Source organism: Typopeltis vanoorti, chromosome 1 (assembly GCF_054136105.1).
Source record: "Typopeltis vanoorti isolate ZY-2024b chromosome 1, IOZ_Tvanoo_1.0, whole genome shotgun sequence".
Lineage (NCBI taxonomy): Eukaryota > Metazoa > Arthropoda > Arachnida > Uropygi > Thelyphonidae > Typopeltis > Typopeltis vanoorti.
Window position 1 is genome coordinate 168,257,644 of NC_143549.1, and position 25,374 is coordinate 168,283,017.

General features: G+C 35.4%; 1 protein-coding gene across 1 annotated transcript; it reads right to left on the minus strand.

The window, feature by feature from the left end:
• Positions 1-5,826: 5,826 nt before the first annotated feature.
• LOC150110630 (alpha-mannosidase 2C1-like) lies at positions 5,827-10,633 on the minus strand. Its single transcript, XM_090395358.1, has one exon. It carries the CDS (start codon positions 10,569-10,571, stop codon positions 7,365-7,367), a length of 3,207 nt encoding a protein of 1,068 aa, XP_090251484.1. The 5' UTR covers positions 10,572-10,633; the 3' UTR covers positions 5,827-7,364.
• Between the last annotated feature and the right edge of the window lie 14,741 nt (positions 10,634-25,374).

Below are 25,374 nucleotides of genomic sequence, written 5' to 3' on the forward strand. Positions count from 1 at the left end.
ATTGTAGTTGGTTTTTGCATGCCACCCGTTTTAACACCCTCCTGTTCATGTCGGTCATTTTTGGTGATCGCCCTAGGTGTTTTCCTGCACTAGTATGTCAGAACATCTCCAATTATTGATCCAACTGTTGATTTTGGATACCCAACTGTTGATTTTGGGTATCCAAATGGCTTGTTTGGACATGCCACCAATGTGAAAGCCCACGATGGCACCTCTCTCAAAGTCACCGAGTTCATGTCGTGTTGCCATATCACCTGTATTAAACTGCTACGATGAATTACTGTTTCTTACTATCTGTACACCAATTTTTATTTTATTAACGAACCTGGAATGATCCATAACTTCAAATAACAGGGGTATCCAGGACAATTATTGGTAGATAGTGCATTTTGCTCACTGCAACATGAGCATCATTAATGTAAAGAACAAAACAAACTGGTTACAACATTCAAAATATTAACACAAGAATGAGTCAACTTTCATGTGTCTCAGTCACAGCTGAGAGTAGGAGACAACCCTATTAAAGTTCCAAGGAACCAAGTGAGGTATAGTTGTGTAATTAAAAAATTATAAGAAAAAGAAAATAATTCTGAACAATTAATGGCAATTACTTAACAAAACTTGGAGATAGGGATATAGTCTGTTCAATTAAGATTACAGTGATGTAGTGTAACAGTTTTGTCTGCTTCCAATAAACTATGTCTAGTGTGCCAATAGCATGAGATGCAAGGCCTGAATTCACTGATTCTAGAAATCTTATCTTGATATTTTTCAATTCTGATTTTAGCAGAACAGTCAGTTAGTTCAAAATAGCAAAGTCAACATGAGGATACCTGATGGACACTAGGTAAGGATGGTGAAAACAATTTATCTTTAGTAAACGGTAGGAAAGAAAATAACTTTCATACTGGTTTAAAAGAGTACCGATTGTATTTGTAGAAAATCCTTGTTAATTGTTCAGAAGTCCCTTTAGATTAGGGTATAGAAATCCTCTAGTCTGGGTGAAGGGTGATAATTATCGATTATTTTCTATATGGTGGTTTCTATCCGTAAGACAAAGTGATTCATGTTTTAATTCCTCTTTACTAAATATGTGGGACTTCAAGGATCTAGCTGTACAAAAGATGGAAATAGTACTGTAAGAACAAACAGCACTCAAGAATCAATATACTCATAAAGAGAAAACTAGAACATGTCAGAATGCAAGTGACAGATAGTATGCTTGTTTCAGTCTCATGGCTTTAGTTGCTTATGCTATAATTCCAAGCAATGCAATCCTTTTGTATAAAGCATATAAAAATCCTTTGATGTCAATGTGCACATTAAACTGAAGTACAGTTAACCCAGTATAACAAAATCTTAGGCCACTTAAATTAAAGATACCAAGAAATTATATACTTGGTTTAATCTTTTATCCAAGTGTAAGCAAACAAAGTTTGCACCTGAAGTATTTTCAAGACTGGAGCAACTCATGTGTAGAAGCTAAGCAAACTTCTTACACTTGGATAAAGGATTAAACCAAGTATATAATTTCTTGGTATCTTTAATTTATAGTATAACCAAGTGGAAAAACTTTCAACTTAGGTTACTTAGTTTGTTACACTGGACAGTTAGTTCTACAGTGTATTTCTTTTAGCATAATACTGTAACTGTGGAGTTTGGGTGGTCAGAAGTTTGTTATGGTGAAGTGAGTGTTATAGAGATGTTTGTTATAATAAGAGGCAGTTGTAGTGTTAAGTTTGGCACACACACAGAAAAAAGTGAATCCTTATTAAGAATCAAAATGTTTTTTTAATTTCTAATATACTTAATTTAAACTGGAGTTTTATGTTATTTGCATATTTATTATGACAAAAAGCAGTCCAATTAACTTATTTTTGTTTTGATTCTCAATATTTCCTTTTTCTAATGTGACTGGTTGTATGATATGCAGGAATGCTTTCAAACTGCAAGGTTCTAATCTGGCATATGCACTGAAATGGCAAAGGCTTTTCTAATACTTCCTACATTCCTTAACACGCATTCATAACTATATTTTTGTAGCTCTTGTGCTGAGGAATAAAGTTAACTTGCTTCAAGACCTGGGTCCAAATCCTGTTCAGGATGCAAAGAACCTTCACCAGGGCTTCTTCCTCCTGGAAACTGAGTTTTTCATCCCACAGAGATGAACACACTTAATATAATACACTGGTTTCAGACATAGTTGCTTTGCCATAACTCCATATAGCCCAACCCGACTCTTTCAGGACAGCAAAAGTAATGACAGTGTACCAAACTGCAAACATGACTGACAGTGTGCACTAGCAAATGAATGATATAAAAGTGCAGTAGGTGGCACCTTTTAGAGGTTCCTGTGTTTTAGAAAGCTCCTGAAAATAAAGTTGTTTCTTTAAAAAAAAAAACTAGTGATATTAGTTAGAAATGGTATCATTAGAAGTAGATTATTATTATTATTATTAAGAGAGACCTCCAGGGAGTCAGAAACTGATTGAGGGAGGCCACATACTACACCATCTATCATACTATTTCTTGAATTCATTCACATTGCTTGCACTCACAACATCCAATGGCAATCCATTTCAATCACGCACCACCCTCTGAGAGAAAAATCTAACCCTCACACCCTTCTTGGCAGCCCTCATTCTCAGCTTCCAAGAATGTCCTCTGGTTGTTTCCCCACCTTCCATAAATTGAAATCCTGTATGACCCTTTCAGAAGTTTGTAAGTCTCAATCATATCACCCCTCTTTCTCCAGTTTGTTAGTGTCTGCAGTCTACAAATTCTCAATCTGTCTTCATAATCAGTATTCCACAATCCTGATATCATTTTTAACACTCTCCTTTATACTCCCTCCAACATATCAGAATCACAACGGAAACCAGACCTGCACACATTAGTCCAAGTGAGGTCTTATCAAGGTCTTGTTTAGGACCTCCCTCAATGAGTCCAGTGACTCATTGAGGGAGGTCTGGAGTTGTCCATATAATAATAATTGTATCAAGTGGCAGAAGGCAGTGATATTATAATAATATAAGCTAACAACAGAAATAAAGAGGTAGAAGAAAAGAGAAAGAAATGTTTGATTAAGTGAAAAAGAAAAAGTAAAGAGAGAACCTTGTATAGCAATTCAAGAGGTGTGACAAAATTGTGCTTCCCAGGTGCAAAGAATGATGTTAGCAAGACTAAAAAGAATGAAAAAGGGTAAAGTGAAAGAGTTGCTTGTTTTTGTTGAAAGAAATTATTTGAAAAAGACCATATGATATGAGAGAAGACATGAAAGAGTTACCGAAAGTAACAAAAGTAATGAGTGAGACTTAAGTCTGTTGCCACGGTATGACAGAGTTGAGAAGGTGGGCCATGATAGCAAACGAGAATGAGGAATGAGAATGAGAATACAGGAGGAATGACGTGGAGTTTGTGGATGTGTGGAGTGAGGTTGACAGAAGAAAGGGCTTATTAACAAGGTTAATAGTTGGTATTTGAATGTATTTGGTATTCAGAGTCTGAAAAAACTGCTATCGAATGAAGTGGACATAGAGGTACAAAATCAAAGAAACTAGAACTTTCAGAGGTGGGGGGATTGAGTGAGTACACAGATACCACTGAGGCAGTTGAGTGTAAGAATGTGCATAAACTGCCTGAGTTAGTGTCAAGGGGAAAGGAGTTTTTGGCATTCGTTGGTTCAACTTGGCCAAGGTGAATCTGGCATGAAAAACTGCAAGAGCTGGATGTTGACAGAGCATGGGAGGTAGTAAAGGAGTGCTTGAAGAAAGTAATAGCAGACTGCATAACTAGTCAGGAGGATAAAAATCAAGCAGGAGTTGGCTGTATCAACATCAATAAGCATGAGCTACAAAAGAGAAAAAATTGTGGAGGAAATTCAAAGAGAAAAGTGGCCAGCAGGCATATGAGCAGTACAACCCCCAGGCCAGAAGTGTGACCAATATGGTAAGAAAGGCAAAATCTCAACACCCCCAGAGTATGAGAGGAAATTAGTTGTGCCGGATAAAGGTATTCCCAAAGAATTCTTTTGGTATGTTGCTAGTAAAAGGAAGAATGATTATGAAAGAATTTTAATGAATGCTGATGACAGAAGTAACTGAAGCAGACAAAACAGTTGAATTAATAAGTAAATACCTTGCAAGAGTATATCATCCAAGTGGAAATATTGCATCAACAAGAGCTTTGATGGAAATATATGCACAGTAGATGAACTGGAATAGGATATTACGGAACCTTAATGTGAACCCAGCTATCAGATTAAATGGTATACTAGCTTGCATTTTATGAGAATTTTATTTTATTAATGTGATCAAAGACTGCCATTTCTCTAGCACCTTTGGGTAAAGTAACAGAGAAATGGCAGTCTTTGATCACATTAATTCTCAACACCGGGTTGGTTCCAATGATGTGGAAAGAGGGAAAAAATAGTTCCATTGCATAAAGGAGGCTCAAAGACTGAAGTAGCAAATTATTGATTGATCAGCATCTCAGGAGTCGGGGTCAAGGTATTGGAGAAGTTGGTTAAAAAAAAAATACAGGAATAGGACCTTTTATTATACAGTGACAGCTGAATTGGATAAAGGTAAAGAGTTTACTGATACTGCTGGACTTTGCAAAGGCTTCTCACAGGATAATGCATGGAATTCTAATCAATAAAATTGCAGCACATGGGGATAGATATAAAGTTGCAAAGTGGATGAGAGGGTGATTAATGGAGAGGTACCAAACAGCTTATCCAAGAGTAGAGTCCAGTAGAAGGCCTGTGAATTAGTGGCATGAAGCAGGACTCTGTTTTTGAGACACTGCTATTTAATTTGTACATTAATGATACAGGACACGATCTGAGAGGAACTATATAGAACTATAAAGATGATTTAAACAGACTGGCAGTATGTGCAAAGGAGAATGTATGTCAGTTTAATGTGGCAAAGTGTAAGGTTATGCATTTTGGGGTGTAAAGATTGCCAGCTGTGTACCATATTGATGGAACTGTACTCCAGGAAACTAATTAAGCCATTGGTTTGAGAGAGGGAAGTGTTAGTGGATAGAGTTAAAGGGCCTTCGTAAGAAGACCCCTATCTGTCTACTGTGCATGCAAAGATTTAGTCACCTGGGTTTCTTGGGGATGAGGAAAAGATCTGGAGGCAAGTGACTATGATGGTAGCAGGTCTGTGGAGTGTATCTTATAGGACAGGTTGAAGATTTGTTACAGAAATTGGTTGACAGGTAAAAAAAGAGTGATATGACTGAGACATAAATTACTAAAGGATTTTTACAAGATTAACACAATGGGAATTTTTCAAAAGAGGTCTGTTGGTGGAAGAACTACGGGCCATCTTTGGAAATTGAGGAAGAGTGTGGTAAGCAAGGGTATGTGGACTAGATTTTTTTGCTTGAAGAGTGGTGAATGAGTTGAGTAGGTTGCCAGAGTCTGTTTCATGTGCCATGACTGTGAATCATGGAATCATGGTTCAGATCAAAGTATGACAGATATTGCAAGAATATCAGATAGTGCTTATGTTTAGAACCTCCATCTGGACTCATTGAGGGAGGTCTGGAGTTGTCCATATAATAATAATAATTGTACCAAGTAGCAGAAGGCAGTGATATTATAATAATAAATAATAATAATAAATATAATAAATTTATTATAATAATAAATATTATTATTATAATGTCTGGGTTAATACTATGTAAACAGAAAAACATGAAAGCAATAAATATAAAAGAAATGGTGATATCTAAAATCTCAAAGCGAAACCTTTTATTTTAAATTATTTCTAATTCTAAAAATTTTACAATTTTGATTAGAAAGAATACATTTTGGCTTGGGAAAGATAACTCAGAAATGCCCTGCTACCAATCTCTTTACTGTAGGCAGTCCCTCTAGATTACACAATTTCTGAAAGAGTTATATTCATCCACATTCAATGCAAAAAAAAAAAAAAAAGTTTCTTGCAACCTGCAAACAATGAAAAAATGGTATAATGTTTTTAAAATTATTTTTATCATAGTCATAATACTGAAATGGAAGCAAGCCATCAGATTATCTGCCAATTCCTACCATGAATTAACACTAATGCCTACAAAACAGAAACTATCATTCTGTTTTATCATCTATCATTCAACATTTATTTTCAGGCATGCCAAGTGTGTCACTTCTGATATAAATGCACTTTTGGCTAAGTATATGGAATTCTTAAGTGCATTATACACAACTGAGTGAATACACTTTCAGATGAAAATTTATTATGTATCAAGATACTACTTAAGAGCATTTCTTATATGATTTAGAAATTAAGTATGTTAAAACTGGAATGAAACATAACATGTTTGACTCCAGCTATTTCAATAATATTATTCAGTTATTACACCAATTCTCAATAGTAAGATAATTCAAATAACTGAATGAACAAGAAATACTTGATTCCAGTCTTAATCTACTTAATTTCTAAGTATGTAAGAAACAGCTATTAAGAAACATCAACAGCTATTAAAATTTAAATTGTATCCAAAAACTGATACAAAAATATTTCTCTACAGATTACCATCATATTATAACAGACTATTATTTAATGAATATATTTCATTCCATGTTAAAGATACCAAGCAATTTTAAACCTGGTTTTACTCCATTTTTCTCAAGTGAGCAAACAGACAAAATGTCAAGTTTGCACCTGCAATTGATGCAAGACTAGCTGCAGGCGCAAACTTGACATTTTGTCTGTTTGCTCACTTGGGAAAAATGGAGTAAAACCAGGTTTAAAATTGCTTGGTATCTTTAACATAATTATACCCAAGTTAAAAATACTTTCTATATTTCATTCCAATAATGTACAAAATGGATAAATAATTCTCCACAAGTAATAATAGAATTAAAGTATGCAGAACGCTTATAAAAATGTTTTATCCTTTACCAAAGTGTCAGCAAATAAAAGTGTGGATGTCAAATAATTTCATTAACTAATTGTTTGTAAATGGTGGCACATGGCGTTATATCAAATTGCTCTGGTACCCTATGATGTAGAGTATACCATTTCCAAGTTTAAATGGCATTTTATCACATGAAATGCTTGACTCTTCTAAAAAAAAACAGATTTAATCAAAATATATAATTCTCCACAAGTAATAATAGAATTAAAGTATGCAGAACGCTTATAAAAATGTTTTATCCTTTACCAAAGTGTCAGCAAATAAAAGTGTGGATGTCAAGTAATTTCATTAACTAATTGTTCGTAAATGGTGGCACATGGCATTATATCAAATTGCTCTGGTACCCTATGATGTAGAGTATACCGTTTCCAAGTTTAAATGGCACTTTATCACATGAAATGCTTGACTCTTCTAAAAAAAAAACAGATTTAATCAAAATATAATAACAAATTTATAATTTGGAATGGTGCAAAGCTTAATTGCAGACTATTCAATTCCCATTTTGCACTTGGTTCTGGTAATGGTTCTTCTAAGGCATTACAGAAACTGACTTGATGAATAGGAAGGGTACTGCGAAGAGTAACACAAACTCGACTACCAAAAGACTCATACAGTCTAAGAAGAAGGCAGTTATCAAGATCTTCTGCCTTCTTTATTGTTGATATTATAACAGCAGGTTCATTAATATAAAACCAACTATTGTAATGAGATACGTTATGTGAATCCAATGAACTGCTCATTCTTTGTGAATCAGAATGGCAAAATGTATAGATTGGCGGACAGTTCAGCTGATATGCTTGTTGTATTACCCCAGCCTCTTGAAATGTTCCAGAATGAGGCATTAATGCATAGATTATCTTATGCTCTCCTATATCTGCTCTATTGTCAGGACTTTTTGGAGATCTTAACAAGGATAATCTCATAACATTCCTATGAACAGAATAACCATACTTATTTGTATTGAGAAGTGCCACACCCCAGTTGTGCTCTGAAATATCTGCCCATTTATGAGCATAGACTTCAAATTTTGCCCAGTCCCAAGATGTGTTGAAATTTGTGGTTCTTCTGACATGACCATATTGAATTTCATATGTGGCATATTCACTATGAACATTTACAGGAAATTCTACTTTCAAGAATTTGTGACTTTCATTCCAAATAATGGTTGCCTCGACATACACATAAGGATGTACAGCATCAAGAATGATTTTCTGATTTAAAGTACTGTTTTGTCCAATTTTTCCTTGTAATGAAATCACTGCTCTGAGTGGACCATCTTCAGTAATTTTAGCAGTTTGTAGTATGTCTGTGAGAGCAATGTGCCTTGTTTCTAAGTGATAATCCATCACATCCCATGCATCCCAATAAAGCGGAATGTCATCATACATAACATATTGATTTCCATAGCTTCCTGGAAGTATAGCATTGTTTTTACTCTGTTTATGTAAAAGAGATGTAATGCATCCCCTCTCATCAACTTCAATCTCTAAATATTGATTATTTAAGAGAAACTTTCCATCTTTCAGTTCTACTGAAACAGCAGATGGTACTGATGAAATGTCAACACACTGACATCCCATTGGTTTCACTCTGACAGGGATCAGAATGTTTTCTCCAGCTTCAGTAGCTACAGTTTGAATATAAATATTTTCATCACTGCCTTTTTTTTCTGAATACATATCCTGAAGCATCTTATCAGCTCTATTAACTTCTAACAATTCTGTATATCCCCAAGATAAGGTGTTCACTATAACTAAATTGCCATTCTTAAAATTATTAGAAATGCATAACTTTTGCAAACCACACAAGATAAGCTTTTGGGCTTTACTTTCAACAGTATTAAGCTGCTCATAAGCTTCTTCATTCACAACTGTGATTGAGGAACCTGGAAGGATATCATGAAACTGATTCAGAAGAAGAATTTTCCACAAATTTTCAACTTCACACGCAGGATATGTGCCTCTTTCTGATGACAGAGCATGTAGGATGCTATAAAGGAATTCTGTATTATAAAGTAAAAATTCACATTTTCTATTCATATGTTTGATTTTTCCCTGGGTTGTATATGTGGCATTATGCAATTCAAGGAAAAGTTCACCTGCCCAACAGCATAAATTTTCAGAACATTTCTCAATAGTGTTAAAGAATTCTTGGGGTGTGGAATGCTTTACTCTTGGAATGCCATCAACATCATTTAACCTATTTAGCCTCATTAACATTTTTTCTGTAGGCCCCCCTCCACCATCGCCATGTCCATACAACATTAGACTGCATGGTACTCTGCCTTTATCTTGCAACTCTTCCAATGCTTCCATCATTTCTTTTACAGTGACATTTGAAGTATAGCTTCTAAAAGGAGGAAAATGAACTAATACTTCTGAACCATCTATTCCTTCCCAAATAAAGTTGTTATGTGGAAATTTATTAACTAAGCTCCAGCTGAGTTTTGCTGTCAAAAACCATTTAATTTTGCATAGTTTCATAATTTGAGGTAGTTGCGCTGCATATCCAAATGTATCAGGTAACCAAAATTCTTGACAATGAATGCCAAATTCTTGAAAAAAGAAACGTTGTCCATACAAAAACTGGCGAATAAAAGCTTCACCACTTGGTAAATTGCCATCCATTTCAACCCATGTACCTCCAACTGGAATAAACTGACCTTTAGCAACATATTCTTTTATTTTCTCATACAGGGATGGATAATTTTCTTTTACCCATACAAACTGCTGAGCTTGTGAGCATGCAAATTTAAACTTTGGATATTTATTCATTAACTGGATAACTGACGACCAGCTCCGGGCACATTTTCTTATTGTTTCGGCACATGGCCATAACCATGCACAATCAATGTGGCAGTTACCAACTGCCAATATATTATGCTGGCTATCACCATTAACATTGGCAAAGAACTCATTCACAGCTTCTTTCGATTTCGCTAAACCAGTCAAATAATTATCACTTAACTGCATTATGTTTACTACTTTATTTGCACAGTACAGCGCTTCAAAGCCACGAGGAGATCCAGAGGGGAGACTATTCGACATATCATAAAGTAATTCCATATCAAGTAACAAATTAAATGCTGCCCTGTCAAACACTGCAATTTCTACGACATCAAGAGTAAAATATCTATTTGAATCAGGTGGGGCTATCATAATTGGGCTACCTGCTCCGAATAGCGTATTACAAGCCATTTCTATATAATAAACATGTTTCAAACAGCTGGCATTGGCATTATATGTAACAACAAAATATGTTCGCTCATCGCTATTAAGACCTTGTAAAGGCTGCCCATTTTCTGACCAAATTAAAGCTTCACATCCGGAACTCCACCGCAAGTGCACTTCTTTTCCAGTCCAATTCTCTGGAATATAAATTTCAACTTTAAACCAGTGAGTTGACCAAGTTGGGCCAAATGAGTCGCCAACTTTTGATTGTAAGAAATTTCCAGCAATTGCATCGCTGAAAGATATTCTACCTGGCGCAGCGAAGTGTAACAACGATGACACTGGAGCTCTGAGACTGGGTGGATACACACGCCCATATAAATTGACATCAGTGAAATATATTGAAGAAATATATTTTTCTACCCTTTCAAAGGTAGTCCTCCTATGTTTAATCAGACTCGCCATAATTTGGTTTACCGGATTTGAGGAAACAAACCGACAACTTAAAAAATACAAAATCACTCCGATTACTATCTATGTGACCACATAGACTAAACAGGTAATCAGTTCAGCACATGGAGAACGTCGTTTTTTACAAATATTTCAAAAACTCATAAAGTTAGGCTAAGCCAAAAATAGCCCAAATTATAATATTTTAATCACCTCATTAGTAACAGAATAGGATGAGAAATACTTAAAAAAGAAATATAATATAATAGTTGAATGATTAATAAGTGAATCCGCTAGCATCTTCTATTCTGAAAGGGAGAAGTTGATCCTGAATTATTATATGTTGATACCCTAATGACCAGAGCCGAAGTTAGGGCATTTGCAGCCCCCATGCAATGTCTATCTAAGCGCCCCTGTAACGATTCGGGCGTGTGTGGTTCTTTTACGATAATAAAAATTTAAATTCTTTGAAATTTCTTAAATAAATTTTGACAGAACAGCCACACGTTGGTTCGCTAAATGTAACGAACCGGGGGTGTTGACTAGGCCGGCTAATCGTTAAAAATCCGTATATTCAAAAAAATTCTCAAAGGTTAAAGCAAATTTTGATAAAGCCACTTCACTTTAATCGTTGAATATATAATGATACAGGAATTTTAGCCTTCTCACCAAACCGAATCGCTAACAAAATTAAAATGAATTTTAATTAAAGTTAAAATTTATTTGAATCAAAAATCATCAATCAACTAACGCCTATGTTGTTCCCGTATAGGGAGTAGGCGCGGCCGTTTACCCTAGCTAACTTTTGGAGACTGAGTGGGCAGTTCAATCTCCACTGGTAGCCAATCAGAGAGATAGCTGGTCCAAGGCTATCACTGATTCATCGGTACGCAGTGAAGAAGGCGGCAAGCTAGTGCCGCCATCTCGTGGTCTCTAACCCTAACACAATATTTTTAATGTATGAAAATAGTGTGGATTCTACGGTCGACTTTCTTGAGTTTACGGGATGAAAAACCCGAGTTTCCGGGACAAAAAACCCGCTAGCCCATGCCAGAAATCGACTAACTCGGGAACCGGCCGAAAAAAGGCTTAGAAAAATTTCCTCTAGTCAGCGACTAGATTTGAACCACCAAATCCTTTCTTCATGCTGTCAAGTGCTATAGAGTGCAAACGCCACTTCTACTGAGCTAATATGAACTTAAACTCAAAATCCTAGACAAAACTAAACTAAGCACCTTTAGTACAGACAGGAAAAACAGACATTCCTACAATCCCAAAGTCATGATCAACAACAAGCTAATTGAAAAAATCACAAATCCAAAATATCTTGGTATTATGCTTGATCAGGAATTACATTTTGCACAACACATCTCTAACACTTCCAATAGAGCTCTAAAAATTAAATATGCTGAAAAGGCTTTGTGGAACAAACTGGGGTAATACAACAGTTCTTCGCAAACAGTTCGACTAATTTTAAAAAATTGCCGTTATTCCTTTCATATAATTTATCAGATGATCCACGAAAAGTTGAAATTTGGCTACCAAGGAATTTTATAAATTCAATCAAGCGTTCTAAAACACTTGTTCAATGTTACTTTTCGATTGAGTCTCTCAATCAATAGTAGTTTTGTTTTTTAAATTTTTATCAACTTCCTTCCATTTTAAGAAATTTTTCATGTGAGTTAAACTAGTCTCGTGTATATGCAAAGTTGTACTTACATTTCTCAATTGTTATAGCCTTCTACAAGACTACTTGATTTGGTAGGTGCGAAAGGTTATAGAAGAAAGAAAAAAAAAATCAGCTAACGCCTTTTTTATTCCCGTATACGGGGAGTAGGCGAGGCCATTTAGCCCTATCTAACTTTTGGAGACTGAGTGGGCAGTTCAATCTCCACTGGTACCAATCAGAGATAGTTGGCCCAAGGCTATCACTAATTAAGCGGTACTCAGTGAAGAGAGACGGCTCAAATGTGCCGCCATCTCGTGGTCCCTAACCCTAACACAATATATTTAATGTCTTAAATAATGTAGGTTTTACGGTCTATTTTCTTGAGTTTACAGACATACACGGGCAAGCAGGTTTTTCCGGGAGGAAAAACCTGCTTGCCCGTGCCAGAGATCGACTAACTCGGGAACCGGTCGAAAAAAGGCTTAGAAAAATTTCCTCTAGTCGCCGACTAGACTCGAAACCAAGTCTTCCTTCGTGCGGCTAAGCGCCGTGGTTGGCAAACGCCACATCCACTGAGCTACACAGGCTATAGATGAAAGATGAAGAAGTAAAAAGCAAAAATAGAATTTAAAGTTTCGGAATAAATGAGCCATGTTCTTGGCACGAGGTCACCGTTTTCCATTTTTCAATTATAATAGGTGTCACCAAATTTACTACCATATGTTTCTCTGGGATAAATTATATTTTTCTTTTGAACAGGCCCCATTTCAATTAAAACAACTCATAACATTTCATCAATATTTTGTTATATGCTCTATTTCCATATTTTGTCCCTTTTAGCCTTTATGGTTAGTCTACACTTAACTCGTTGTTCTCTTAAACTTCAAAAAAAAAAAAAAAAAAAATCAGCTAACGCCTATTTGTTCCCGTATAAGGAGTAGGCGGGGCCGTTTACCCTATCTCTTAAACTTTCCTTTTTTAAACAAACAAAATATTTGGCCGCTCTTGAGTTTAATCACGTGTAGGATACTTAATGATTATGGCTTTGTCCTAGAATGAGACGCGGCCATTAAACATATCTTCTGAGACAGTCCACCTGATAAGCATTGACAAATTTATTTTTTAACTGAGCCAGCCAATACCGAGGATAGATGAGACTCTTATCCAGGATGGCTCTGTCAGAGTGATACACAGTATCTAAACTACAGTAAATTTCTAACTTCTGTTCACTATATTCTTGCATGCAGTTGTGGTCCGCTTTGTTAAATTATACACGTGGGTTCTTTCCACTAAGTTCGATAATAATTCATATACTAGACCAGATCAGGCAGATACAAAGAAACATATTAATTAAAGAAATGATACATGAAAGTCTTATTTCTAGGTAATCTGAATCAAATTTTAGTAAGATCTCTGTTTCATTACTACTAATGAAATCAAAAAAAAAAAAAAAATCAGCTAACGCCTTTTTATTCCCGTATATACGGGAGTAGGCGAGGCCATTTAGCCCTATCTAACTTTTGGAGACTGAGTGGGCAGTTCAATCTCCACTGGTACCCAATCAGAGACAGATGGCCCAAGGCTATCACTAATTAAGCGGTACGCAGTGAAGAGAGACGGCTCAAATGTGCCGCCATCTCGTGGTCTCTAACCCTAACACAATATATTTAATGTCTGAAATAATGTGGGTTCTACGGTCGATTTTCTTGAGTTTACAGGACGAAAAACCCGAGTTTCCGGGAGGAAAAACCTGCTTGCCCGTGCCAGAGATCGACTAACTCGGGAACCGGTCGAAAAAAGGCTTAGAAAAATTTCCTCTAGTCGCCGACTAGACTCGAAACCAAGACTTCCTTCGTGCGGCCTAGCGCGGTGGTGTGCAAACGCCACATCCACTGAGCTACACAGGCTCTCTAATGAAATACATGAACAAATTTGCTTGGACCACCTCTATATGCAACCAAACATTATCTCATCACAAGTCATCACACATTCTACACTCACGTGGTCACCAGTTATATCACTTAACACAACACAATTAATTCATACAAATTAAATAGAGCCCTTCTAGGCAGACAGTTCTCAAACAAAGGTGGGTCTATGCCAAGTTGGAGGCAGTTCCTAAAGTTCCACATAATAAGTCCACTACACAAAAATGTTCTTTGGAAAACACACAGTTCCTTAACCGTGAATATATAATACAAGAGTCTACATTACCGTCTTTGAAATGATACTCGTTCCTTTCTTCTGCCTTGTCTGGGAATCAAGGCTTCTTCTCAGTCTGCTGCTTGTCTGGTCACCTTGCACAATTGTATGACCAGATTCTCAGCTGGAAGGGCGATATGGTTCAGGAGCCTAGCCAGAACGGACGGCATATACTTGGTTTTTCGGTTGTACGATACAGCATAGCTATCCTAGTCCAAGGAAATAGCTAGCCCTATTCCTTACGCTGCGGTAGACGACTCATACCTTCAACGGCCAGCTTGGAACTTCTTCGAAGGTGCGGACCCGACCAACGTCCGAGAGGTCAGGAAACAGGAACCAAAAAAAAAAAAACTCCTCGAGAGGGGTTTCCTTGACCTCTTTGTTTTCATGCTCTTCCTGGCGTTTCTCGTATATCGCGATGTCCTCCAACGCGGGTCAGGTGGGTTTTCGTCACTGCGTCCAGCTCCTTCCACTACATCGCACGTGCTGTTTGAAACGAGAAAGTGCTCTAGTTTCACTTTCTCATAATTTCTCCCCTCTCCCCCAGCACACGTAACACTGGACGGTCAAAAGGTGACCCTCGGACTCTGGCTTAGAGATTTTGCTATCTTATGACACATAAAATGGGGTTCTTAAATTAATTCAATACATCAAATAATTTATCTATTAGACCCTTATACATAACAGGTTAGGCCATACAATTTTCTTTCATTTGTTATATAATTTCTTATTCCTATCTTAGTGTTATATACATATATATACATTCCCAGTTATGGCCAAAACACCACATTCTCTGCCTATTTTCAAAGAGAGTTGTTCCTGAATAATTAAATAGTAATTCTTTTTCTTGGTTTATTCAGGACACAAGAATTTCACCATTCACCTGGATCTTCTAAATTTACAGAGACTAGCAATGTGTTTAATTTCGTGGTCAACTACAACTAAATCTTCTCCTAACTGTTTTTCACTTAAATCATGCATCTTGTTATCTTGTTCATAGTTGCAATAGTATTTTGATGCAAACTGGATGATGTGCACGGTTCTTCAACTCTGATTTCTGATGTATCGAGTTGGTAACAATCTGAATCAGAATATTTTGATATTTTAACAAATTTATTAAGAGCCCCAGTTTGTTTCTTAACATCTCCTTCTTTCGCAGCATGTCGCTTACGATTTTGTGCACCGGATAACTTTTTTAAAAAATTTTGATTCCATTTCTATTTCATACTCACAAGAAATTATTACACAACACGAAACAGAAACGAAATAATAGTCCGCACTGCGCTACGGTCAGTAGCCTACTGAGATGCATACCATATGGCAGGTTAACTAGCAACAAATGTTTTGTACGAAAATTCGTTTCTGCACAAAAAACCGTTCACCATTTCACTTTAGATAGACTGCAGTAGACACAACATTCTCTACTCAAGCATTTAGCCTGCTCTCGCTGCAAAATTGTAAACAAGCAGATGATCAAAGAGGCAGCAATATACAATTTTTCTTAATTTTTATTCGGTGTATTCGGCCTTATTTATTTTAATATTGATCATTCTAAGAATTGTTTTGTTTTTATGATAAAAATTTTTTTTCTTAAAAATGAACTTATGAACAGTGCCCCAGCGGCGGCGTCCCCTTCGTAGCGGCGCCCGCATAGGAAGGGGTGCATGCCCGCTTCTGCCAGCCGTGCTAATGACAGAGGCGTAGCTAGAGGAGGGCGCAGGGGGTGGTCCGCCCAGGGTGGCACTTTGTACCTTTTTGAACTTTTATACTTAATTCTAAAATACAGTCTCCAGAACTCAGTTCCAAATATTGTAATACTACTGCGAATTTTCTTCACAATTGCTGTAAGGGTTGCTAGTTGTGAGAATAGTTTTTCTAAATTAAAATTGATTAAGAATTTCCTACATTACTATGAAATAGACTTCGTCAATGTTATCGACGATTTTGCTAACAGAAAAGCAAGAAAAATAACATTTGAGAATGTTGGAATTAAAGTTTTACTTCAAAAATAAACATATTGTTTTAATTTATTTCGCTATACGTCGTTTTGACTTTTTGTAGTATATTTGATGTGTATGGAGAGGGGGAAATCACAGGGACCGCCTCGGACGTTAAAAGCTCTAGCTACACCACTGCCTAATGATCATATGGTTTGAACTATTATAAGAACTAAAATAGTAATAGATAACATTATTTTTAACAGGTGAATTCATTTAACTATAGGCTGATCATATGTACCGTTTTTTCATATTTCCGTGCAGTTCCCGTCGTTTTAATAAAAATTGCAATTTTTTCTGTTTTTAATAAAAACTATAAATAGATTTTAATATTGGTCAGTCATAAATTATTATTCATAACCTATAATCGTATATCAATATCCTGGATACCAGTAATTTGTGTAACCATGGAGACGCATTGTTCTTTACTAAATATCGATATCCGCAGTAATTTATTCAAAATAATGTGTGGCAAAAACTTGAAACTGAAACTGAAGAAGCAGATTATCGATAAGCTCAATATATTTATGTAAAATAAATTTTTATCGTCTTACTTTATCAAAAAAAAAAAAAAAGCACGGGCATGCAGGTTGTTTTCCTCCCAGAAACTTGGGTTTTTCGTCCCGTAAACTCAAGAAAATCAACTGTAGAACCCACATTATTTCAGACATTAAATATATATTGTGTTAGGGTTAGGGGCCACGAGATGGCGGCACTTGTCGAGCCCTCACTCTTCACTGTGTGCCGCTTAATGAGTGATAGCCTTGGGACAAGTATGTCTGATTGGTTGCCAGTGGAGATTGAAATGCCTACTCAGTCTTCAAAAGTTAGATAGGGCTAAACGGCCTCGCCTACTCCCTATATAAGGGAATAAAAAGGCGTTAGCTGATTTTTTTGATATATAAACCTAAAAATTGCCAAATATTTAAAAATGATAGGTGTAATTAACTCGATATTTAAACCTAACGTAGTTCAAATTGTATGGAAGCGGAATCTGGGCAATAAAACAAAAAGACAAAAAATATTAATAACAGCTGAAATTAAGTTTATGAGACAAATTGCAAAGTATACTCTATTCGATCACAAAAGAAACAAAGAAATTATGGAAGAATTAAACCAGGAATCAGTAATAGAAAAAAATTATAAACATGGGTGGAACATGTTCAAACAGTGAAAACGGAAAGATTACCAAAGCAAGCCTTAAATTACAAACCATTAGGAAAAATAAAACCAAGATGTCTACAGAGATTCAACAATGACTTCTAACGCCAGAATAGGCCACTCTAGGCCTAAATCTTTGAAAAGCACGCTGATGATGATGATGATGATGATGACTATCATTTGATGAGAAGTGGGAAGCTAGCCTCTCCTTTGCCAATCAATAGATGGCACAAGACTATCATGATTTTAATTGATATTATAGGGAGGAGAGTATGACAAACAATTGCCATAATGCGTGGTCCTTAGACCAATTATAATGTATTATTATCTGAAATAGCGGGTGTTACACGGTTCGATTTCTCTGCGTTTACAGAATGAAAGAGCAGAGTCCATGAGACAAACCCTTCGGTCTCCTTTCAGAAATCGAATAACTCGGGATCTGCTGCGACTAGAATCAAATTTACAACTGCCCAGCTCTATGGATGAAAACCTCATTTCCTCAGGGCTACATATACGTTTGCATTATTACTACTTGACATACAGGAACATGAGACATGATAATTAAGAAATAACATAAAACGGATTTAATTTAGATACATTTATGTATATTTTTAAGAGTACAAATTTCTACCCTAGTATAAAGTACACCTTCAGTAAAAAAAAATCAGCTAACGCCTTTTTATTCCCGTATACGGGAGTAGGCGAGGCCATTTAGCCCTATCTAACTTTTGGAGACTGAGTGGGCAGTTCAATCTCCACTGGTACCAATCAGAGATAGATGGTCCAAGGCTATCACTAATTAAGCGGTACACAGTGAAGAAGGCGGCAAGCTAGTGCCGCCATCTTGCGGTCCCTAACCCTAATACAATATATATAATGTCTGAAATAATGTGGGTTCTACGGTCGATTTTCTTGAGTTTACGGGATGAAAAACTCGAGTTTCCGGGAGGAAAAACCCGCTTGCCCATGCAAGAGATCGACTAACTCGGGAACCGGTCGAAAAAAGGCTTAGAAAACTAGACTAGAAACCAAGTCTTCCTTCGTGCGGCCAAGCGCCGTGGTGTTCAAACGCCACATACACTGAGCTACAGAAGGAACAGCAATGGACTCATCACCTAACCTAGCCAACTTTTTTCTTGAAACCTAGAAGATGAATTTCAAGTTAAACAAGAAAAAACAGAAACTGGTACATTCAAAATTGACATGCACAAACTGCAGGTACATGATGTAAAGCAGGGTTTCTCAAACTGTGCTCCGTGGAACACTGGTGTTCCGCGGAAGGTGAATAGGTTTTCCGCGAGAAGTTCTGAAATTTGTCATTTTAGTTTTCAAAGCATTTTTCATGAATAAATATTTTATAGTAAAAATATTCTGAGGAGAATAATATTAATGAATATGTCGAAAGGCTCAGACCCAGAACACCTAATGACAACTGTGTATCGTTAATTTTCCACATCGAAACCTTTTAACATTTGGGAAAGGGAATACCGCTGTTTATCACGGGTCATAAAAATTGCCTGCAAGCCCATTACAACAATTGGTGTCATATCTTCTGTTCTCAAAACTGAAGGAAATGACATCTGTGTTGCAAATGTCAGTGACCAAGCTGCATATTTTTAAACATGGAAGTATCCATGAATTATTGTTAATTTTCAAACATTGAAATCTTTCAACAATCGGGAAAGAGAATACCGCCGTTTATGACCGATCATAAAAATTGCCTGCAAGCCGATTACAACAATGGGCGGCATGTTCTCAAAACTGAACGAAATAACATCTGCGTTGCAAATATCAGTGACCAATCAGTAAGGAAGTATAAAGTAAATTTTTCCACTGAAATTGAAGATCATAGTCTGTACCGGTTCTCAAATCTATTACTAGTGAATACTTTCTTCGCAAGTTCGTATTGCAGTGTGTAAGTGCTTGTTCTGAAACTGGAGTGCCGTGATTTTTTTAAGAATAATAAGAATACAGATTTAAATTCTAATATGAATAAGTGACAAGGCACTTTGTTTAATTTTGGTATTAAGAAATCTCTTATTGAAAGTGTTTGTGACGAAACATATAGTGAGTCATCCACCTCAAACCCACAAAAGCCTACAACCAGCACACAGGAGAAAAAGGCTGCATTCACTCGTAAGTACTTATAATAATATTATAAATGTATTTGGTGATCAGAATGGGATATGTCAATGAAAATCAGTACAAATTAATTTAATGATGTTTGCCTGAAGAAATTTTGGACATTATGTCGTTAGAGGGCGCAGTTATCGAACTAATGTTGAATTTTTTAAAAATTTGTATATCACCCGATTAAGTTCTTATTAGATCAGTTTGATATATATCACTGCCCTATGCCTATATAAAAATTTTCATATCGCTGAAATCATTTTCCAGCGAGTATCAGCGTATTCGTGCGGTAAGAGAGAAAAAAAGCAGATTTTGACTAAAAAACACGAAAATATCAGTTTTTGCAAAATTTCACGGAAACGATATTTTCGTGTTTTACACACACAAACGCTATCAAATGAAGCTATTTGAGTGTATTTAAGTATATGTCTATATGGCACATAATTTAACGCAGAGGTTGTTATAGAAACCAGCAATACATAGTATAGTGTTTTATACGTTGTTTGGACATTATGTCGTTAGAGGGCGCTGTTATCTAAATAATGTTGATTTTTTTAAAAATTTGCATATCACCAAATTAGGTTCATATTAGCGCAGTTTGATAGATAGCACTGCCCTATGCCTATATAAAAAGTTTCATATCGCTGGAATCGTTTTCCAGCGAGTATCAGCGTATTCGTGCTGTAAGAGTGAAAATAACCAGATTTTGACTAAAAAACACGAAAATTCACTTTTTGCAAAATTTCACGGAAACGTTATTTTCGTGTTTTACACACACAAACACTATCACATGAAGCTATTTGAGTGTATTTAAGTATATTTCGTTATATGGCACATAAATTAACGCAGAGGTTGTTAAAGAAACCAGCAATACATAGTATAATGCTTTCTATTTTGTTTGGACATTATATCGTTAGAGGGCGCTGTTATCGAACTAATGTTGAATTTTTTAAAAATTTGCATATAATCCGATTAAGTTCTTATTAGCGCTGTTTGAGAGATATCACTACCCTATGCCTATATAAAAAGTTTCATATCGCTCGAATCATTTTCTCGAGTATCAGCGTATTCCTGCTGTTAGAGTGAAAACAAGCAGATTTTGACTAAAAAACATGAAAAAATTCACTTTTTGCAAAATTTCACGGAAACGTTATTTTTGTGTTTAACACAGACAAACGTTCTTAAATGAAGCTATTTGAGTGTATTTAAGTATATTTCGTTATATGGCACATAATTTAACGCAGAGGTTGTTATAGAAAGCAGCAATACATAGTACTGTGCTTTATACCTTGTTTTGACATTATGTCGTTATCGAACTAATGTTGAATTTTTTAAAAATTTGAATATCACCCGATTAAGTTCTTATTAGCGCAGTTTGATAGATAGCACTGCCCTATGCCTATATAAAAAGTTTCATATCGCTGGAATCGTTTTCCAGCGAGTATCAGCGTATTCGTTCTGTAAGAGCGAAATTAAGCAGATTTTGACTAAAAAACATGAAAAAATTCATTTTTGCAAAATTTCATGGAAAAGTTATTTTCGTGTTTTACACACACAACGCTATCAAATGAAGCTATCTGAGTGTATTTAAGTATATTTCGTTATATGGCACAAAATTTAACGCAAAGGTTGTTAAAGAAACCAGCAATATATAGTATAATGCTTTCTATTTTGTTTGGACATTATGTCGAAAGAGGGCGCTGTTATCGAACTAATGTTGAATTTTTTAAAAATTTGCATATCACCCGATTAAGTTCTTATTAGAGCAGTTTGATAGATAGCACTGTCCTATGCCTATATAAAAAGTTTCATATCGCTCGAATCATTTTCGAGAGAATGTCAGCGTACTTGTTCTGTAAGTGTGGAAACAGGTAGATTTTGAGAAAAAAACACGAAAAAATTCACTTTTTGCAAAATTTCACGGAAACGTTATTTTCTTGTTTTACACACACAAACGCTATCAAATGAAGCTATTTGAGAGTATTTAAGTATATTTTGTTATATAGCACATAATTTAACTCAGAGGTTGATAAAGAAACCAGCATTACATAGTATAGTGCTTTATACCTTGTTTGGACATTATGTCGTTAGAGGGCGCTGTTATCGAACTAATGTTGAATATTTTAAAAATTTGCATATCACCCGATTAAGTTCTTATTAGAGCAGTTTGATAGATAGCACTGTCCTATGCCTATATAAAAAGTTTCATATCGCTCGAATCATTTTCGAGAGAATGTCAGCGTACTCGTTCTGTAAGTGTGGAAACAGGTAGATTTTGAGTAAAAAACACGAAAAAATTCACTTTTTGCGAAATTTCACCGAAACATTATTTTCGTGTTTTACACACACAAACGCTCTCAAACGAAGCTATTTGAGTGTATTTAAGTATATTTCGTTATATAGCAGAAAATTTAACGCAGAGGTTGTTAAAAAACCAGCAATATATAGTATAATGCTTTCTATTTTGTTTGGACATTATGTCGTTAGAGGGCGCTGTTATCGAACTAATGTTGAATTTTTTAAAAATATGCATATCACCCGATTAAGTTCTTATTAGAGCAGTTTCATAGATAGCACTGTCCTATGCCTATATAAAAAGTTTCATATCGCTGGAATCATTTTCCAGCGAGTATCAGCGTATCCGTGATGTAAGAGTGAAAACAAGCAGATTTTGACTAAAAAACACGAAAAAATTCACTTTTTGCAAAATTTCACGGAAACGTTATTTTCGTGTTTTACACACACAAACGCTATCAAACGAAGCTATTTGAGTGTATTTAAGTATATTTCGTTATATGGCAGAAAATTTAACGCAGAGGTTGTTAGAAACCCAGCAATATATAGTATAATGCTTTCTATTTTGTTTGGACATTATGTCGTTAGAGGACGCTGTTATCGAACTAATGTTGAATTTTTTAAAAATTTGCATATCACCCGATGAAGTTCTTATTAGAGCAGTTTGATAGATAGCACTGTCCTATGCCTATATAAAAAGTTTCATATCGCTGGAATCATTTTCCAGCGAGTATCAGCGTATCCGTGATGTAAGAGTGAAAACAAGCAGATTTTGACTAAAAAACACGAAAAAATTCACTTTTTGCAAAATTTCACGGAAACGTTATTTTCTTGTTTTACACACACAAACGCTATCAAATGAAGCTATTTGAGAGTATTTAAGTATATTTCGTTATATGGCACATAATTTAACTCAGAGGTTGATAAAGAAACCAGCATTACATAGTATAGGCTTTATACCTTGTTTGGACATTATGTCGTTAGAGGGCGCTGTTATCGAACTAATGTTGAATTTTTTAAAAATTTGCATATCACCCGATTGAGTTCTTATTAACGCAGTTTGATAGATATCAATGGCCTATGCCTATATAAAAAGTTTCATATCGCTCGAATCATTTTCGAGAGAATATCAGCGTATTCGTTCTGTAAATTTGAAAACAGGGAGATTTTGACTAAAAAACACGAAAAAATTCACTTTTTGCCAAATTTCACGGAAACATTATTTTCGTGTTTTACACACACAAACGCTATCAAACGAAGCTATTTAAGTGTATTTAAGTATAATTCGTTATATGGCACAAAATATAACGCAGAGGTTGTTAAAAAACCAGCAATATATAGTATAATGCTTTCTATTTTGTTTGGACATTATGTCGTTAGAGGGCGCTGTTATCGAACTAATGTTGAATTTTTTAAAAATTTGCATATCACCCGATTAAGTTCTTATTAGAGCAGTTTGATAGATAGCACTGTCCTGTGCCTATATAAAAAGTTTCATATCGCTGGAATCATTTTCCAGCGAGTATCAGCGTATCCGTGATGTAAGAGTGAAAACGGGCAGATTTTGACTAAAAAACATGAAAAAATTCACTTTTTGCAATATTTCACGGAAACGTTATTTTCGTGTTTTACACACATAAACGCTATCAAACGAAGCTATTTGAGTGTATTTAAGTATATTTCGTTACATGGCACAAAATTTAACGCAGAGGTTGTTAAAAACACAGCAATATATAGTATAATGCTTTCTATTTTGTTTGGACATTATGTCGTTAGAGGACACTGTCATCGAACTAATGTTGAATTTTTTAAAAATTTGCATATCACCCGAGTAAGTTCTTATTAGAGCAGTTTGATATATATCACTGCCCTATGCCTATATAAAAATTTTCATATCGCTGGAATCATTTTCCAGCGAGTATCAGCGTATTCGTGCGGTAAAAGAGAAAACAAGCAGATTTTGACTAAAAAACACGAAAAAATTCACTTTTTGCAAAATTTCACGGAAACGTTATTTTCTTGTTTTACACACACAAACGCTATCAAATGAAGCTATTTGAGAGTATTTAAGTATATTTCGTTACATGGCACATAATTTAACTCAGAGGTTGATAAAGAAACCAGCATTACATAGTATAATGCTTTATACCTTGTTTGGACATTATGTCGTTAGAGGGCGCTGTTATCGAACTAATGTTGAATTTTTTAAAAATTTGCATATCACCCGATTGAGTTCTTATTAGCGCAGTTTGTTAGATATTTCTGCCCTATGCCTATATAAAAAGTTTCATATCGCTCGAATCATTTTCGAGAGAATATCAGCGTATTCGTTCTGCAAGTGTGAAAACAGGGAGATTTTGACTAAAAAACACGAAAAAATTCACTTTTTGTCAAATTTCACGGAAACATTATTTTCGTGTTTTACACACACAAACGCTATCAAACGAAGCTATTTAAGTGTATTTAAGTATAATTCGTTATATGGCACAAAATATAACGCAGAGGTTGTTAAAAAACCAGCAATATATAGTATAATGCTTTCTATTTTGTTTGGACATTATGTCGTTAGAGGGCGCTGTTATCGAACTAATGTTGAATTTTTTAAAAATTTGCATATCACCCGAGTAAGTTCTTATTAGAGCAGTTTGATATATATCACTGCCCTATGCCTATATAAAAATTTTCATATCGCTGGAATCATTTTCCAGCGAGTATCAGCGTATTCGTGCGGTAAAAGAGAAAACAAGCCGATTTTTTCTAAAAAACACGAAAAAATTCACTTTTTGCAAAATTTCACGGAAACGTTATTTTCTTGTTTTACACACACAAACGCTATCAAATGAAGCTATTTGAGAGCATTTAAGTATATTTCGTTATATGGCACATAATTTAAGTCAGAGGTTGATAAAGAAACCAGCATTACATAATATAGTGCTTTATACCTTGTTTGGACATTATGTCGTTAGAGGGCGCTGTTATCGAACTAATATTGAATTTTTTAAAAATTTGCATATCACCCGATTGAGTTCTTATTAGCGCAGTTTGTTAGATACTTCTGCCCTATGGCTATATAAAAAGTTTCATATCGCTCGAATCATTTTCGAGAGAATATCAGCGTATTCGTTCTGTAAGTGTGAAAACAGGGAGATTTTGACTAAAAAACACGAAAAAATTCACTTTTTGCCAAATTTCACGAAGACATTATTTTCGTGTTTTACACACACAAACGCTATCAAACGAAGCTATTTAAGTGTCTTTAAGTATAATTCGTTATATAGCAGAAAATTTAACGCAGAGGTTGTTAAAAAACCAGCAATATATAGTATAATGCTTTCTATTTTGTTTGGACATTATATCGTTAGAG